This window comes from Falco cherrug, chromosome 2 (assembly GCF_023634085.1).
Source record: "Falco cherrug isolate bFalChe1 chromosome 2, bFalChe1.pri, whole genome shotgun sequence".
Classification (NCBI taxonomy): Eukaryota; Metazoa; Chordata; class Aves; order Falconiformes; family Falconidae; genus Falco; species Falco cherrug.
In genome coordinates, this window is record NC_073698.1 from 2,968,374 (window position 1) to 2,986,043 (window position 17,670).

The following is a 17,670-nucleotide window of genomic DNA, read 5'->3' on the forward strand; positions in this document are numbered from 1 at the left end:
CATGCACACACCCCTAGCTACAGCAGAGCTCAGGCCCCATCTCGTCTCCCTGTGGTCCACGTCCAGGTGCTGCCCGGTCAGTTGCTGCCTGCTGCACCATCTATCAATCCACTCAGCCCTGTCCGCCTCCCTCTGGCTGGATCAGAGCTATGCAGAAGCAAAAAAACCGTGTTTGCTCACGGCGCTGCTCCCTTCCCAGGTGCAGTATCGGGGCTTCATCTTCTCAGGACAGCTTCATGAGCCTCCCTGCCTGGCTGGCCATCAGGCTGTGCTACCTGTGGTGCTGCTCTGCAAGATCCCCCCAGCACTGTGTGCTCAGCGCTTCATGCCCACTGCCAGCCCACTGCCATGCCCAAAATACAGAACCTGGAATCCACAAACTATGGGACTCCAGGCAGAGGGCACTCCACCAGACAACGTCATCTGTGTGCTCGAAGAGACAGCTGGTCTCCGAGGTCAGTAACTACGGAAAGTCTGTACCCTTCCTGCTTCTGGCTGGAATCAAATGGGATGGGCTGCAGCCACCAACTGCTCCCCCAGAAGAGACAAGCTCCAGGAAGGAAGGGCTCAGGGAATGGCAGGGGTGGAGAAGAAGGCCCCAGGTACAGAAATAAATCGATATATTAGTGTGTACAAAACATGCTGCTTCCTCTGTACAGTGCCCTAGCCGGGCGCAGGCTCCCCACAGGGAGTTCACACATATATAAATAAGGCCCAGACAGCTGCAAACAGTATTTACAGCCCGCGGGGGGCTAGTGCCTGCTCTGGGGCCAGCCCCACCAAGACCAGCTGCTATGCCCAACCCGCGGGATCCTCCATCCCACCCTGGACTGGCCAGGTTCATTTCAGGTCCACATCAAAGTCCAGCACCAGCAGCTTGGTCTCCTCCGTGCCATTGCGGCTGCCCACCGCACACACGAGCTTGGTGTTGGAGGCGCGGATGCGCCACACTACGCCCCCACTGCCCCCACTCTCCAGTGCAACCAGGTTGCGCACAAACTCGCCCGTCTTGAGGTCCCAGAGCTTGACGGTACCATCATCGGAGCTGGTTACCACAAACTTGGAGCTGAACTGCAGACAGGTCACGGCACTCTGGTGCTTGCTGGGGCCTGGAAGCAGAGGGTACTTGTTAGTTCTCCTGGGCTCCCACCTCCAACCCCAGGCTCTTCAGGAGCACCCGTTGCTGGGCATCATCTGCCCTGCTCCTGCCACATCTGGCAGCTAGGAGCAACATGACCCCTCTCCAACAGCCCTACCAAGGGGAGCTGCTCCATCCTCCTTTACCCACCCTGCAGTGTTTGCAGGCACTGGCCCGTCTTGATGTCCCAGATCTTGACTGTTGAGTCAGCGTTGCCAGATACAAGGATATTGTCACGTAACTCCATGCCACTCGTGAGCGACTGGTGCCCCATGAGGGTGTGCAGGCAGTTTCCACTCTCTACGTCCCACACTCGAATCGATGTGTCCAGAGAGCCACTCACGATGTGCGTCCCATCAAACTGCCCAGAGAGACACAGATCAGCACGGCCTGCCCAGAGAGGGGAGGAGTGTTCTTCGCAGTCTGATGCCAGAGACTCGGTGCTAAGTGATGTGCTCACATCCCCTTTGGCTAATCAGGATGCACATGTGTTTGGCAGCATCTTCCTTCCAGGAAAGGGACAGTGTGTGTGTTCTGTTCCCACAGTGCGTGCATGAGTGTGGGTCAGGGTGAGTGTGCCTCACCTGCAGGGAACAGACATGGCCTGTGCATCCCTGCAGCATGTGTATGGGGTGGGGAGACAGCCTCTCACTTGCCAGAACAGGCATGGCTCATGTCCCTGCAGCATGCGCGCGGGAGGGAAGGGGAAGCCAGGGTATTACCTGCAAGGAGTAGACGCGGTTCGTGTGTCCCTGCAGTGTGTGAGTGCAGCTTTCGCTCTCGGGGTCCCACACTTTCACTGTGTAGTCGTACGCACCGCTCACCACCTTGTGCCCATCATACTGCACACAGCGTACAGCAGCCACGTGCCCCATCAACACATGCAGACATTGCCCAGTCTCGATGTCCCAGAGGCGCAGAGTGGCGTCCCGTGAGCCACTCACAACCCTGTGGGCAAGGGTGGACTTGGAGCCTGGTTGTGTTGACTCTGGACCTCACCCAGCTGAGTCAACCCTGGATACCCGAGCTTCCCCAAGCAGCAGGTCCAGCTTCTCCTCCCTAGGGATACCTCTTCCCACACAGCATCTGCCAGCTACAGATCAGACCAAGCCCTGACCACCTCTGCACTCTCACTTGCCCCAGTGCTTCCACACTTCCACCTGCCCCATTCCAGAGACCAGACCAGGCCTTCAACACCGTCACGCCCTTACCTGTTCCCGTGCAAGTGCATGCAGCGCACGGTGGATGTGTGCCCATACAGTGTGTGCACACATTCACCTGTGTCTGCATTCCACACCTTCAGTGTCCGGTCCGTGGAGCCACTGATGACAATGCTGTCCCTCATCTGAGAAGACCACACACCGCCTGTGTGGCCAACCAGTGTCTGCACACACTGCAAAGAACAAGATGCGAGACACTGGTTGGGGAAAGGCTGAACACCACAGCAAAAAGGAAAAGCAAAGTGTAGGACTTCCTCCAGGCAAGGGATCAATCAGGCTCTTCAGGCCAGCGATCCACCTCCCTGCAGACACACTCAGGTTCCCAGCCTCTCCGTGACAATGATCAGCTGCTATTCCAAACCCAGTCAAGTTTCTTGCCCTTCCTGGATCTCCAGAAGGGTGGTCCACACTTGCTGACTGCCAGTTAAAACATGCGTGTGGCCAACTCTTGCTCATTCCATCCGAGTAGGAGGAAAAACCTCTTTACTGTGAGGGTGGCAGAGCGCTGGGACAGGCTGCCCAGAGAGGCTGTGCGGTCTCCTGCTCTGGAGACAGCCTGGAGGTGGCTCTGCGCAATCTGCCCCAGGTGAACCTGCCTTAGCAGGGGGTTGGGCTAGATAGCCTCCAGAGGCCCCTTCCAACCCTGACCATGCTGTGATTCGTTACTGTACCAACAAACCTGCGCTTAAGGCAGCTCTTCCCACTGCTTCTGCAGCCACAGGATCTATCAAATCCTCTCCCCAGCTGCACTTTGCCAGAGACAAGATAAACCCACCGAAAAGGCCACTATGCCTCTCACATCTCCACCCTTTCCTGCAGCAGTGCTGAGGATCAGCATGCCTCCCAGCGTGCCAGTGGAGCAGCTCTGTGGTGTGACTGTGCACAGCAGCTCACCTCCCCAGTGACAGCTGACCACACTTTGAGCGTATTGTCATCTGAGCCACTGACTATCCGGTTGCCACAGAACTGCAGGCAGGTAATGACATGGTCATCATGTCCCTTCAGCACCTGCATGGAGAATAACACGAGTCAGGAAGGAGGCGAGGGCAGCTCAGAGCCCTGGACCCTGCAGAACCTCGGGCCTCAAAAGCAGCCTTTGGGCATGGTGGGTAAGCAGAAAGCGCTGAGGGTAGGAAGAACAGGAGAGTCCTTCTAACACCAGCCACTTCCCTATTGCTTCTCTACAAAGCAGCAGCTACAGTAAGAGTCAGGGGAGGGGGGTGGCATTTGGTGGCTACTGCTGTGGGACAGTGGGCTATCTGGGGACTCCAAACCATGGATGGACCTTTGTGGGTATTAAGGCTGCACAAGCTGCCCCGCTCAGAGCTGCATTCTGTCCTAGACCAAAACCTGGCAGCCGTTACCCACAGTACATTTAGGACCACCAGCTCCACTGGCCACACAGCAGAAGGCAGGCAGCACACAAACAGCTGCGCACCAGCTGCCACCTCCCCAACACAGTGACGTGCGAAAAGGGCAGCAAAGGCAGGTAATGATCGAGTAACATCTGCAGGTCGGCAGGGACCAGGCAGGTTAGGCAGGACCCCAGGGGACGAGTTGGCACATCAGACCTGGCCGAGCCATGGGGAAGGGCAGCACAAAGGTGAGCAGCAGTTCAGTGTGAAAACAAGACCAGAGCTGCCCTTTGCAGGGAACATATTGAACTTGCCCTCAGCCAGAGGAAGGTACAGGGCAGACATCCCTGAGGGCAGACGTCCCCGTGAGCAGCACCTGTCAGCTCTGCTGGCAGTGGGCGCAGAGACCACGGTGTTGCGGGGCTCGGGAAAGGGCTGCCTGTGCCAGTTTGCTGCTGCGGGTGCAGCCCCTGCAGTGCTGGCACTGTGCACAGCACTGCTGCTAACCCAGGTGCCACCGAGGCAGGGGCTTGGGGAAGGGGCTGGGAACACCAGGGGCCTGGAAAAAGTCTCTGGAGGTGGAGAGCGTGCACCTGGACTGGAGAGGCTGCGAGAAGGGGTGGCTGGGGCTCTGCACTCCCTGCCTCCCAGACAGGATGAGGGCAGGCAGGGACCTTGGCAGGGAGGGAACACCCAAGCGTTCTGGACCCTTACACCAGGGACAAGGCTTGGCTGAGCCCAGGAGGGCTGTGTCCCTCCCTGGATGCCAACGGGTCTGTAAGGCAAGAGGAAACAGCCCCAAGCTGTGCCACGGGAGGTTTAGATTGGATGTTGCAAAAGACGTCTTTGCTGAAGAGGTGGTCAAGCACTGGCACAGGCTGCCCAGGCAGGTGGTGGAGTCGCCATCCCCACGGGTGTTTAAAAACCATGTCGATGTGGTGCTCAGGGACGTGGTTTAGTGGTGGGCTTGGCGGTCCTGGGTTAACAATTGGGCTCAATGACCTTAAAGGTCTTTGGCACCCTAAACAACAGTGTGCTTCCAAGGCAGGCTACAGCCCTGCCGCAGGCGCTCAGAGGAGGGGTGCAGGATGGAAACCCCCTTCTCTGGGGTCCGGGGTGACCCTTCTGCTGGCAGAACTGCAGCCCTGCACTGCCCATTGTGGCAATCGCTGAGATCAGCTGCAAGCAAGCTGTGCTGTGGATCTGCTCCCCACAGTCAGGGACAGGAGCTGCAGGAAGCTGGCAGGCTGTACAGCTTCAAGGACCTTTAAATTCAAGTATGTCCAGGTGAATGCCTCTGGCCTGTGCCTCCTGAAGATAGGCAACTTGTGATCTTTGCCCAAGGCACTTTTAAAATTCTCAGTGTTGTTTGCATCCTGTTGCTCATGGATATTTCACTGCTACTTCCTTCCTCTACCAGTTTGCTACACATCAAAGCTCTAGAGCCTGGTTCTCAGCAAGGACTCCTGAAGGCACCTACCTTGGGGGCTTTAAGCTCCCCGCTGCGCCAATTCATGTCGATTTTGTGCTGCCTCATGAAGGCAAATTTCCAGGGGCTGTACATGAATCCAGGGCTCAGCAGGCGCCGCTTCCGCAGGTTCAAGGGCTCCTCAATTCCTGCAGGGGGAAAATACAGTAGCGTGCCTCATGGCACACAGGCAGCACATGCCCTCACCCTCCTGGGGAGCTAAGATGATGCACATCTGTGGGAGCTGTGGGCTGCTCCACTGCAGATCCCAGCCACTATGTGCCATGTGGAGTAGTTTTCCTTACCTTCTTCACGGCATTTCTCTCTCCAAAGCAGGTTATCTTCAGCCAAGACCCTCCAGTAGCGACAGGTCTGGGCAGCACGGAGCAGGTCCCGAGGCTCCAGGAATGAGAGGACATAGAGTGCCAGCTGCAGGAGAGGAAGCCAAGTCACAAGGGTACAGAGGGATCCCACGGCCGGTAACGGGTGGCGAGCACTGAGGCCAGCCTGTCCCTGCCTCAACTCACCTCCTTGGGCAGCAGGGAAATGAAGTCTCTCTGGAACTGGGGTTCAATGACCTGCATCATGTACTTGATTTGGGAGGGCTCACAGCGATCGATGAGCTCATCCAGAGCAAGCAGCTTCTCTGGGCCGCTCCACCGCTGAGGAGAGGGACATCAGTCTCAATGCCTGTGCAGACAACAGGCCCTCACAGGCTCCCCTGTGGCTCTCTGCAATGCCTATGCCCAAAGCCCAACCCCAGCAGGGACACCAACCAGCACAGACAAGACAGGCTAGCCAGCCCTCTGCAGCAGGCCAGGGCTCTGCTACACAGATGAAGGAACCACAGAGACGGGGCTGGGAGCTCAGTGCATCACACAAGACAGAACACAGGTGCTGTATGATGGCAGTGAAGGCAACACAACTCTAGGACAAAGGGGAGCAAGATGGGGGCTAATGCCACTTCTGTGCTCCTTTACTCGAGGCAAAAACTCACTGGAAAAGCACTGTGAGACCCAAGCCCCTGACTGTGGCAGGTTTCACGCAGACAGACAGACTCCCGAGGGCTTGGCTCCCCTCCTGCCTGCCTGTCAAACCCACAGCTTCTCAGGGCCCTCCAAGGCGAGCTCTTTGGCCAGGCTCCTAAGCCTACCTGGAAGGTGCGGAGCCAGTCCTGCAGCTCGGGAGGGGGGGCAACCGAGGGGATGCGGCGCCGCCGTGCCTGGCCTGCCTTGGCATTGCGCAGGTCCCCGAAGGTGGTGGTAGGACTGGGCATGCAGGGACCCAGCGTCCTGGACCATGGGGAGAGACCAAAGCAACAGTGAGACACGTCAGTGCTATGCTGGGCCACGCTCTGCAGTCCTCAGAACAGTCTCCATAAACCACCAGCTGTGAACCTCCTGCCAAGATAACCAACCCCTGTCCCCATCACTTCCACTGGGACCACAGCTATACATGCAGTCCCCTTAGCCTGGCCCGCCCTACAGGACGACAAAATCACAGGCTGGGGCTGGAGGCAACTCCAGAGGTCCTCTGGTCCAATGCCCTGCTCAAGCAGGACAACCCAGATGGCTTTTGGTCTCCCCAAGGATGGAGACTCCACAACTCAGCAGGACACCTAGACGCCTGAGGGAGGAGACTGGTAGAAGGAGATCTTCCCACCTCCCAGGTACACTTGCTGCTCAGCAGACAGAGCACTCACCTGCTGTACTCAGAGCCCTTGCACAGCTTTTTACCAGGGGAAAGGGCTCTGCCATCCAGGCCGTTCTCTGACTTCCGCTTCATCTGCAAGGAGAAGGCAAGTTCAAGGCTGGAGCAGAGCCTTCTGCACACATTCTGGGTCACTCATTTTTCAGCCCAAAGTGACAGAGTAGGAGGCCCAGCCTAGCAAGTCTTCTGAGCCCACACTCATGCTGGGGACCTGCAGAGGGAAGCTGATGGCCACCTGAGCTATACAGCTGGCAGAAGAGTTAATTTCTGTGGGAGGGATAGAACTTGGTCCTTCTGAAGGGCATATCAAACCTGATGGGGAAAAAATCAGCAAAACAGCTGCACAGGGACAAAAGCAGTGGCTGAGAACACCTGTCAGTATGTCCACTTGGCCCCTCTCTAGGTGCAGTTCAACACGGAGCAGGCAGACCTGCAGCCTGAGCAGGGACCTCGGCAGACCGAAGCCTCCCAGCAAACCAGTCCTACAGCCAGGCCCCAATGCTGTTCAGCATGCCCTGCTACACTGGGCAGCTACTGGGAGGGCTATGCTGGGACCTGTGGCAGACCATACCCCAACGTGGCCACATCAAAAGGAATCTACATCCTTCTAGCTCCATACAAGAGGAACTGGGTTAACAGGAAACATGAGGAGAGCAGGGTGGCTACTGGACAGTGCTGGCAGCCACCAGAAGGTGAGCAGGGAGCTCCCCCAACCCAGGTAGGAAGTTGGGGGCTCTTCCCCTCCAGTAACTGACCTGGGCACCAGCTGCGGGGCCCTGTGTTCAGGGCTGGCTGGGGCTTCTCAACACAACCCCTTCATCCTGCAGAAACCTCCCCGAGGCCTTTGTCTGCTCCCCAGCAGATTCCTGCTGCCCCAATCCAGGCTCTGCACTATGACATAGGCGCCCCAGCGCAGAGCAGGGTGGCCCTGCTGGGAACGGGCATGGCTGGGGACTGCCAGCAGGGCTTGGACAGACTGGGACTGTCCCTCCTTCCCTCAGCCCTAACAGCCAGGCACAACCTGCACCACAGGCCTTCCAGCCTAGCCAGCACCCAGCAGGCAGCCCGAGCTCCCTGGCTGCTGCATCCTGGGGGTCTGCAGCAGAAATGCCAGCCAGGCATACGCCCCACGCAGCAGGAGCTTGAAGCGTTACGGCAGTCCATGGCCCACTCTGGCACCACCACTCCGGCAAGCAACGGCTCCGAGGCCACCAGCCACCAGGACGGGACCATTGTCAGCGTGCCACTGTCAGCTCCTGCCTGAGAGCTACCTGCCGCACAGGCAGCCCTGCCCTTTGCAGAGCCCTCGTCTGGGGCTGCCCTCCCAGCAGCATTACCTTGGGCCGCACGTGACGGAGGCCACCATCCTCTGTCCGCTGCAGGTAGTCTATCCAGCGCTCTCCAATGGTGTAATAGAAGTAGATGTTGCTGCCATCCTCCCCTTCCTCACTGTAGCAGCTCCCCTCTTCCTCTTCTTCCTCCTCCTCCTCCTCCTCCTGCTCCCCGCAGACATTGGAGCTGACAGGCTCCTGCGCCCCTCGCCCACTGGAGCCATCAGCCTCTGGTCCTGACCCTGGGCTCCCTTTCCCAGAGCGTTCTGGCTCCCAGGGGCCCGAAACATCCTCCTCCTCAGCCACCACCTACAACACAGGGAGAGGCAGGGTCAAGGTCTGTCTGCTGCAGCTCTGTGCAGCATGCCCCGGGGCCCAGGGAGCTGAGGGGGCTGCCAGTCAGAGCAGCAGCCCAGGGAACACCGAGGCTTCCCTCGGCAGCGTGGAAAAGGGAGTGATGAGCTAAGCAGAGGCAAAGATGGGAAGAGGGGAGCAGACTACTGATCTAAGGTACTCTCTAGGGTCACAGGGCAGCTACAGCCAAGCAGTCTGGGGGCAGGTCACTTCCCAGCCCCACAGGGAAGCACAGCCACAACATGACCGTGTTACGTGGCAGCCAGCAACTCTGCAACTGAGCAGAAAACACAAACCCTGCAGGAGCATCAGTGGTGCTGAACAATACCAAACTTGCCAGCTCCACCTCTGCAGCGAGCCATCTCCCTGCCTGCAGCTGGGAACAGCCCTCTACCCTTCGCTGATCAAAGCAAGGAGCAGAGCTGCCATGCCCAGACAGGATCCCAGCACCAGCAAGGTGCATGCTGGGTGTTTCAGCCCTCAGCACCGTGCAGAGGCCCCTTCGCCCTCCAGTCAACCTGACCAGGATTACTTGAAAGGTTGCAAATAGCATGTGCCCATCTAACGCTGCCTGCACCCTTCCTCCCCAAAGAAACCAGCGCTGCTGTAACATCACAGGGAAAAAAAAAAAAAAAAGCAAAAAAAAAAAAAAAGCAGAAAAAGCAGAAGTATCCAGCAATTACTTGGAGGAAGCAGAGCAATGCTCCTGTATCATGTGGGAATGAGGAACTGTTTTCCAGTACACCAAGAAAATTACTTAATCAGCAGCCCAGGATAATTTGCACATAAGAGTCCTAGGGAGTAGTACAGGAGATTACTGGCCCACAGCAATTATTTTTTGTTAAATCTTGGAATACAGGAGAAAATGCAAAGACAGGAAAGTGTTGTGCCAGAAGTGAGGAAGGCGGGAGGAAAACGAGTCTTCACATAGCCTGACATCTGACAATAAAACAGCCGGTGCAGCATTCAACGAGTAAAAGATCAATGACAGGGACATGCGTTGCACCAGCTGATGAGTCTTTACGAAAACACATCTTTTCAAATACAGTTGAGTTTATTCCTTGCAGTGTTACATTTGGTCAAAAAAACCAATTACATAAATCACATCGATGAGACACACTCATACACTTCTAAGCATTTGAGCAAGGCACAGGCCTCTGACAGAGACACTGGCACACCATATCCTCTGAAGGGTTGCTGGATGAGATGGCTTGGATCAAGAAAGAGCTAGTGAGCAGCTCTCAAAATGTACCTGTTAATGGGAAACTGTGCATTTTCTGCTGATGGGCCTAGCACAGACCTGTAGGAGTGGGTTGTGTGTGTGGAAAACCACAGCAGTTATAATTTGTTTTATTCACAATATGGAAGTAGATAAAATCTTTTCTGATTACATTTTAAGATTGACACTTGGGTAGGTAGCAAGGACAGAGCAGTTACATGGTGTGAGCTGCATCACTTTGTAAGCTGGGCTCACCCAAATTAAATGCATTTCAATACATCCAGAAGCAATGTTCTCCATTTAAAGACAGGGAGAGCACGGCCAGCTGGGCACCAGGCACTGTGCGCCCTGTAAAGCAGTAACTGAAAAGGATTGAGGGGTTGCACTCGGCACAAGCTTCAGGCTCAAAAACGTGAACAGGGAAGCACGAGCAGGAAAGCAGTACTATCCCCTGTGCTGCCCTACACAGATGAGTCATGCAAGGCCCAGCCCACTTTTAAACACAATGCTTAAACCTCAAAGCTATTGCTTGATCTCCTCCCCTAAATGATTCAAAATCTGGAGAAAATAAGAAAAGAAATGGAGAGGCAATATAGCTGGGGAAGGAGAAATCCTCCTACCAGGCACTGCAACGCTGACCACAGTTAGGGCCAGGTTTATTCACATGTGAAAATTAGGCTTTAGTGCTCATGTGCCTAGCCCTGGACAGACACGCCAGATCAGAGGCAGACTGGTCATCTCTTCACACTGCCCAGTTAGACTGGACCCTGTCTGGCAGGTGGGTTTGGAACAGGGCTGGACTCTCAAGCAGGGGCAGTGGCCAGATGAGAAGGCACAGCACAACAGCCCATCTGGACACACCTTTTTGAGAGGGAGCACTGAACCCAGGCTTCTCAAGCACATCCTCTGGCATCTAGAATCGAGGGTCGCACCTAGGTGTCGGATGATAACAAACTCCAGGACAATGCTCCTGGGGCAGAACAGTCACTGACACCTCCCAGGCAGTAAAACACCTTCTAACAGTCATCCTCTCCCGGCCGCACAGTGTGCTCCAGAGCTTGACAGGGCAGGGTTGCTCTTAGGTGAGTGAATTTCCTCTGCCCCACAGCACTGCGGGAAGATAACACTCCTGAAGAAGTCCCCAGAGCTCAGTTGGGTGTGTGCCAGCCCAAGTGGACAGCATGCTGGCTGCTGCTCTCCGCAGATGAGGCAGACGACAGGCTAGAAGGCTTGGCAAGAGACACAGACTCTGGCCTCCTCAGCTGTTGGTCCAGAGGAAGAATCTCTCTCCACACCCAATTCTGGCCTCCAGCGATGAACAACAGTGGAACTTAACAACTATCTGCAGGAGATCTATGGATGGCTAGCTGCTCTGGGGCTGTGGAGGCTGCAGGAAGCCATGAGTGCCCTCTGGGGTCAGAGCAGTTTCTATCAGGGATGATGGGGTGGGCGCATCACAGTGGCCAGAGCAGCTCCCAGCCAGGCTCTGTGCTCAGGGGTTGCTGCAGCCTCTGGCAAGATACCACAAAGCCAGCTAGGCCTGGAATATCTCAGCCTTCCCACCAGGATGCTCCCCAAACCAAGCTGCCACCTTACAGGAAAACTGCAGACAGATCACTTGGCTGTTTGAAAGGGCGCAGCATTCGTTTGGCCTCCTCGTTCCAGCGTCTCCTCCCTTGTAAACCTCCTCTGACCCTCTCCCAGCTACCAGCTCTCCCAGCATAAGACACCCTCCTTAACTCCTACACCACGAGGACCACCTCCCTGCCAGGTAGGTGGGGGAACCCTAGCTTTCTTTTCCTACCTGAGGCACAGGAGCTTTACTCTCCCCCTGCAGACCAGGGCTCACCCTCGCAGCTTCTTCACTGCTTGGCCTCCTCCTGCAAGTCATCCGCTGACTGTTCAGCTCCAAGATGCGGGTGGTGATGCCTTTGACATGGAGAAGATCATCAAGTGAGTTGAAACCCTTCAGCTCCTGTGAGAAGACAAGTAAGATTCGATATGGAGTGGAGAAACCCCAGCATCAAAGCTGGACCAAGTGTACTCACACCCTCCTCAGACAGGCTCTCTCCTGGCTGGTTCAGACCTACCAGCCTGCATCTTGCTTACAATTGCTATCTCCCTTTAGGCCTTCAGGGAACGCAGGTCGGGTGCCACAGCAGGGTGGTACCTTTGTACTGCAAGTCCTTGCTGCTGCTCCCACTCACTGTACAGGATGCCTTCTGCCCAGAACAGCCACTCCCATACAACCCCTAGGGTTTCCACAAACCTTCCCTGCCTGAGCGACAACCACAATGCCTGTAAGATCAGGCAACAGCACCAGAGCTGCTACCAACAAGGGGAGCAGTGGCCCAAAAGCAAAGGCTAAAAGCTCAGAAAGGAGAATTGTGCCTTCCTGCTGGCTAGTACCAAGCCTGGGAGCATTCCCCAGTCCACACAGTCAATCTCCCTTACCAGCAGCCCGAGGGAATGGCAACAGCCCCTGCCTCCTGCGTGGCACCCACCACCCTGCAAAAGGGCAGGTCAAGTACTGCCCGGCCCTGCGCTCAGAACCACGCATTGCCACCAACCACACCTACAGCCCTGGACTCCAAGCAGCTTCTGCCATGAGCCTGAAGGGCCCACACGCAGCAGGGATGGCCTGCCTGTTACCAGGAGGGCAGGATCCCAGCGTGGAAAGCATCCACCCTGTCCAGCTAACACAGACATCAGGGCCAAGACACGGTTCTGATCCTCATTTCAAATCCACCATGCGTCATTTTAAGGCGCTTGTGCTGCTTCTCCCCTATAAATGGTTTTACCCAAAAGCTCAGCTCTAGCAATAAACCCCATTTCTGTCAATCTGTCCTCACGTGCTCTCATACCAGAAGTCCTCTTGTTTAAATGCCTCTTGCTCTTCTGCCTCCAGTGTTTACATTCCTGTTGTATTTATAGCTAGTGGCTCTGCCCCTCTCTCAGCCTCCTCTTTTCCAGGCCAAAAAAAGTCAAGCTCTTCTAGTCCTGCCTTGTCAAGCCAGCCTCCCCTTCCCCCGATTCCTCCTGCCTCACTCCTCTGACTGCTTCAACACGGATGCCGTATTCCAGCCATGATCCTACCAGTTCTTCATGGCATTAGTGGCAAAAAGATGGCATTAGTCTCCTTGTCTCTGCTAAAAGCGTCACGGCCGATGGAGCCTAAGATCACGCTTACCTTTTTGGTGGCTGTGTCACGCTGGCAGCCCAGTCATCCTATGAGTGACTACCACACACAGGCTTTTCTCCTACTCTGTCATTTGACAGAGCTCAACAGTCAATCAAGGGGGAGCGGCAGGACTTGCAGCCCATCCTCACCACACCAGCCGCGCTTCTACCCCTTCCTGCTCCTGCCCGTTCCACCCAGGAACTCGTTTTTTTTCCGCTCTTAGCAAGCAACGTCACCTGCCACCAGCCCCCGGGGCTCTGCCCCGAACCCCAGCAACAAGGAAACTGTGGAGCGGGGCCGGCGCGCCCGCCCCAGGGAGGCCCTGCCGCCGCGGGAGCCCGCCCCGGCCTGCGCCGGGAGGCACCGGGAAGAGGACGCCGGCCGCCACGGCCCCGCCGCCGCACGCGAACCGAAAGCCCCTCGGCCCGCTCCCCTCGCCCGGAGCGGCGCCAGCAAGCCCCCCGGGGGCGCCGCGGTCCCCGCCGCCTGCCACACGGCCCGGGGCCGCTCGCACCCAGCCCGGCCTCCCGAGGCCGGCAGGCCGGAGGCGGCGGTCGGTTGCCCCAAGGCAGGGCCGCGCAGCCCAGGCCCTCCCCGGGCTCCGCCTGCCACCGGGCACCGGCACGTCCCGCCGCCCCCTGCCCGCGGCTGCCCGCCACCGCCGCCCGGGCCCAGCAGCCGCCCCTCGCCCGCACCTCTCTCTTCCTCACGATGCCGCGGGCGCGGCGGCGGCCGATGCCGCTGAGCGCTCCCTCTAGCTCGGCCACGCCGGCACGGTTGATGTCCAGCTTCCCCCCGCCGCCGGGGCCCGGCCCGCCCGGCCCCGACATCCCCGGCAGGAAACACCGCTGCTGCCGCCGCCGCCGCGCAGGCCCCGCACGCCCCGCGCAGGCGCCGCGCCGCCCCGCCCCGGACACCGGCGCCGTGCGGGTACAGCCGCTTTATTGGGAACTGCGCCTGCGCCACTCAGCGGCGCTTGTACAGGCAGGGCCGCAGGCGCAGGCCGGGCACCGGGCGCCGGCGGGGGGGGCCCGTCTTGGCGAACTCCAGGAGGTGGAAAAAGGCGCTGGAGAGGTCCTGGGGAAGCGCCGCCTCAGCGCAGGCCCCCGGACCCCATCACTGTCTCGTCCCCAGTGTGCCCGGGGTCCCCGCTACCCCATCCTGAGCCCTGCACCTCATCCCCTTCGGGCCCCAGGTCACCCAAACCTCCTCACAGACACACCCCCCCCCCCCCGCCATGCCCCGGGCCCTCCTACCCCCAGACCTTGGCTTGGACTCCAGCACCACGTCCCCGGGGTGCCCCAAGTCCCCCAGATCCTGGCCCAGACCCCAGCACCACGTCCCCAGGGTGCCCCAAGTCCCCCAGATCCTGGCCCAGACCCCAGCACCACGTCCCCGGGGTGCCCCAAGTCCCCCAGATCCTGGCCCAGACCCCAGCACCACGTCCCCGGGGTGCCCCAAGTCCCCCAGATCCTGGCCCAGACCCCAGCACCACGTCCCCGGGGTGCCCCAAGTCCCCCAGATCCTGGCCCAGACCCCAGCACCACGTCCCCGGGGTGCCCCAAGTCCCCCAGATCCTGGCCCAGACCCCAGCACCACGTCCCCGGGGTGCCCCAAGTCCCCCAGATCCTGGCCCAGACCCCAGCACCACGTCCCCGGGGTGCCCCAAGTCCCCCAGATCCTGGCCCAGACCCCAGCACCACGTCCCCGGGGTGCCCCAAGTCCCCCAGATCCTGGCCCAGACCCCAGCACCACGTCCCCGGGGTGCCCCAAGTCCCCCAGATCCTGGCCCAGACCCCAGCACCACGTCCCCGGGGTGCCCCAAGTCCCCCAGATCCTGGCCCAGACCCCAGCACCACGTCCCCGGGGTGCCCCAAGTCCCCCAGATCCTGGCCCAGACCCCAGCACCACGTCCCCGGGGTGCCCCAAGTCCCCCAGATCCTGGCCCAGACCCCAGCACCACGTCCCCAGGGTGCCCCAAGTCCCCCAGATCCTGGCCCAGACCCCAGCACCACGTCCCCAGGGTGCCCCAAGTCCCCCAGATCCTGGCCCAGACCCCAGCACCACGTCCCCAGGGTGCCCCAAGTCCCCCAGATCCTGGCCCAGACCCCAGCACCACGTCCCCAGGGTGCCCCAAGTCCCCCAGATCCTGGCCCAGACCCCAGCACCACGTCCCCAGGGTGCCCCAAGTCCCCCAGATCCTGGCCCAGACCCCAGCACCATGTCCCCAGGGTGCCCCAAGTCCCCCAGATCCTGGCCCAGACCCCAGCACCACATCCCCAGGGTGCCCCAAGTCCCCCCTATCCCACGCCAGATCCCAGCACCATGACCCCAGCATGCCCCAGGCCTGCATACCTCCATTCAAGACCCACACCGCAATGCCCACAGGACCCAGGTCCCTCAAACCTCCTCCCAGACCTCAGCACCATAGCCCCTATGTGTTCTGTGTCCTGTCCCCATCCCCCCACCACATGCTGCTGTCACCACCCCCAGGTCCACTCCCTACCAGCACCAGGCCAAGCTGTGCTGCCCTGCCCTGCTGCTAGAGCAGGAAGGGTGGTCTCTGGCTGCCAGGGGCACAGTGCACCCTGCACCCAGCAGCACAGGGCACACATGAGGACACACCTTAGAAATGCTTTTGAAGCCCAGCTGAGCCATGGCGTTCACGAAGGCTCGGATGTCCTCAAAGCGGCTGGCCACCTCGGCCACCATCAAGGTACCCCTGTGGAACACCCAGGCCTGAGCGGCAGTGGTGGCAAAGGTGTCTTCCAGGGCACAGCCCAATGCCTCCCAGCTCACCCTGATGCCCCTGTGCCCCACCACCCAGCACCAGGGCAGCACCCGTGTCTCTGCCTACCCCTGCTTCAGCACGCGGTTGGCCTCTTCCAGGATCTCCTGCAGGTTGGTGCCCATCAGCGCCAGGCAGAACACTGCAATGTCCACGGACTCAGCTGCCAAAGGCACCTACCAGACACCAAGCAGGACACCCACCGCAGGAGGAGGATGGTGACGGGGCCCGGGCAGCCCTTCCATGCTTTGCTACTCCCTGAGTTCTTGGCTTCAACTGAGCATCTTGTCTGGAGAGCCCACAGACAGAAGCACCCCAGTTTTCTGAACTGATACATGCTCTCTGTCATGCCCCTGCAGCACACAGCCTGGCCTACCCCCACCCACACCCTGGTGGGTGCAATGCATGCACTGCCACCGTGCCACAGTCCTCACCCCGCTGAGCTGCCATCCCTCACCATCCCCTCCACGTGCTGCCCAGCCCCCCTACCTTGGCCATGTCACAGACAGTGACCAGCGGGCTGAGAGGTACCAGGTCAAAGGAGTGAACCTTGTTCTTGACACTGCTCGCAATCTTGCAGTCACCGCACCCAAAATCTGCCACCACCAGCGAGGCTGGCCTGGGGGATGGTGAGCAAGAACTCAGAACATCCCTTCCCCCTTGTCCCAGCGCTTCGGGTCGCTGCAGCTCAGAGAGGGCCCTGGCCCCAACTCCCCAGTTCTGCCCACTCACCGCTGCCGCAGGTAGCGCACGATGCGATGCACGGGGTTCTCTGGCCAGCGCCCCACTTGCTGGGTGAAGCCGCGGTGGTAGATCTCGAATGCTTCGGGGTCGCTCTGGAAGAGCTGCGCCGCTTCCCGGCTGGTGGACGTGTAGAGCTGCTGGTTGATGTACCGGAACCGGGCGGCGAGGAGCCGCTCCTCCATCCGTGCGCGCAGTGCCGCCGACCGTCCCGAGGGAACTGCTCCCCGGCCGGACGCCTCCGGGGCTCCCGGTGTCGCCCGACTGCCCGCGCCCTGCTCCCGCCCCGTCCCCGCCCGTTCCTGCTGCTGGCGCCGTTTGCTCTGCTTGTGCCTCCGCTGCCGCCTGCTCAGCCTCCGCGCTGGCTCCCCAGCCGCAGCCCCCGGCCCCCGCGCCCCGGGCTCCGCGCCCGGCCGGGGCCGCCCCCCCGACAGCTCAGCCGACGCGCCTGCGGGGACCAGGAGCGAAGTCAGGGCGGCGACGGGGTGTGGGGGGGCTCCCAGCCCGGCTCCCTACCGGGGCCCCCCCAGCGCCTCGGGAGCTGCCCTCGGCGGGCGGCGGTACCTCTGTCCGGGCGTTGCCCGCCCTGTCGCGGCTCCCGCTCCGTCTGGGGCTCCCCGGAGCCGTCCCGGCGCCCCTCGGCCGCAGCCCGCTGCCCGCTGGCTTTCCTCCGCGGCCCGGGCCGCTTCCGCGCTGGCTCGCCGTCCCGGCCGGGTTCGGCCACGCTGTCCCTCGGCCGGCGCCGCTTCCCCGCAGCTGCCCCGGGACTCTGAGGAGGCCGGGGGACTGGTCACCTCCCGGGGGACTGGTCACCTCCCGCGCGCCCAGGAACCGGCCCGCCGCGGCGCCGTGCACGCACCCCTTACCGGCCGGCCAGGGACACCCGCCCCATCCTTCCTGTCCCCCTCCGCGAGCATGGCCCGGTGGCGCGGCGCCCGCCTGCGCCGGGAAGGGCGGCGCTGGCGCGGGCGGCTCCGCTGTGAACCCCCAGGCCGGCCCGGCCCCGCCGCCGTTACCCACGTGCCATCCGCGCCGCGCGGCCAGAGCGGCCCCGGCAGCACGCGCGGAAGCCCCGCCCCCCCGCGGCCAGGAGGCCAAGCGGCCCGGCTGTGCGGGGCAATGCCGCGGGCGCCCCGCCCCGCCCCGGTTAGTCCCGCCCTGCCCC

The 17,670-nt window shown here is 60.2% G+C and overlaps 1 protein-coding gene across 3 annotated transcripts; it reads right to left on the reverse strand.

Annotated features, from left to right (window-relative positions):
• Positions 1-603: 603 nt before the first annotated feature.
• RRP8 (ribosomal RNA processing 8) lies at positions 604-17,591 on the reverse strand. 3 transcript variants are annotated; one of them, XM_055701651.1, is made up of 18 exons: positions 17,372-17,591; positions 17,070-17,274; positions 16,497-16,953; positions 16,254-16,383; positions 15,834-15,940; positions 15,602-15,698; positions 11,645-11,770; positions 8,229-8,531; positions 6,884-6,966; positions 6,335-6,473; positions 5,709-5,843; positions 5,487-5,610; positions 5,194-5,330; positions 3,253-3,366; positions 2,350-2,531; positions 1,861-2,086; positions 1,289-1,499; positions 604-1,109 (listed from the first exon to the last, which is right to left on the reverse strand). In XM_055701651.1, exons 1-18 carry the CDS (start codon positions 17,420-17,422, stop codon positions 841-843), a joined length of 3,096 nt encoding a protein of 1,031 aa, XP_055557626.1. In that variant the 5' UTR covers positions 17,423-17,591; the 3' UTR covers positions 604-840. The 3 variants fall into 3 exon arrangements, with proteins under 3 accessions (XP_055557626.1, XP_055557625.1, XP_055557627.1); XM_055701650.1 differs by having other exon boundaries at positions 11,600-11,770; positions 17,372-17,590; XM_055701652.1 differs by lacking the exons at positions 15,602-15,698; positions 15,834-15,940; positions 16,254-16,383; ... (1 more) ...; positions 17,070-17,274; positions 17,372-17,591 and adding an exon at positions 13,672-13,921 and having other exon boundaries at positions 11,600-11,770.
• Between the last annotated feature and the right edge of the window lie 79 nt (positions 17,592-17,670).

Coding starts and splice junctions, on each gene's coding strand:
- RRP8 (XM_055701650.1), bottom strand. CDS start 17,422: ATGCTCGCGGAGGGGGACAGGAAGGATGGGGCGGGTGTCCCTGGCCGG. Junction 15,941..16,253: donor CTGTCTGTGACATGGCCAAG/GTAGGGGGGCTG, acceptor GGTGTCTGGTAG/GTGCCTTTGGCAGCTGAGTC. Junction 1,110..1,288: donor GTGCCTGCAAACACTGCAGG/GTGGGTAAAGGA, acceptor CTCTGCTTCCAG/GCCCCAGCAAGCACCAGAGT.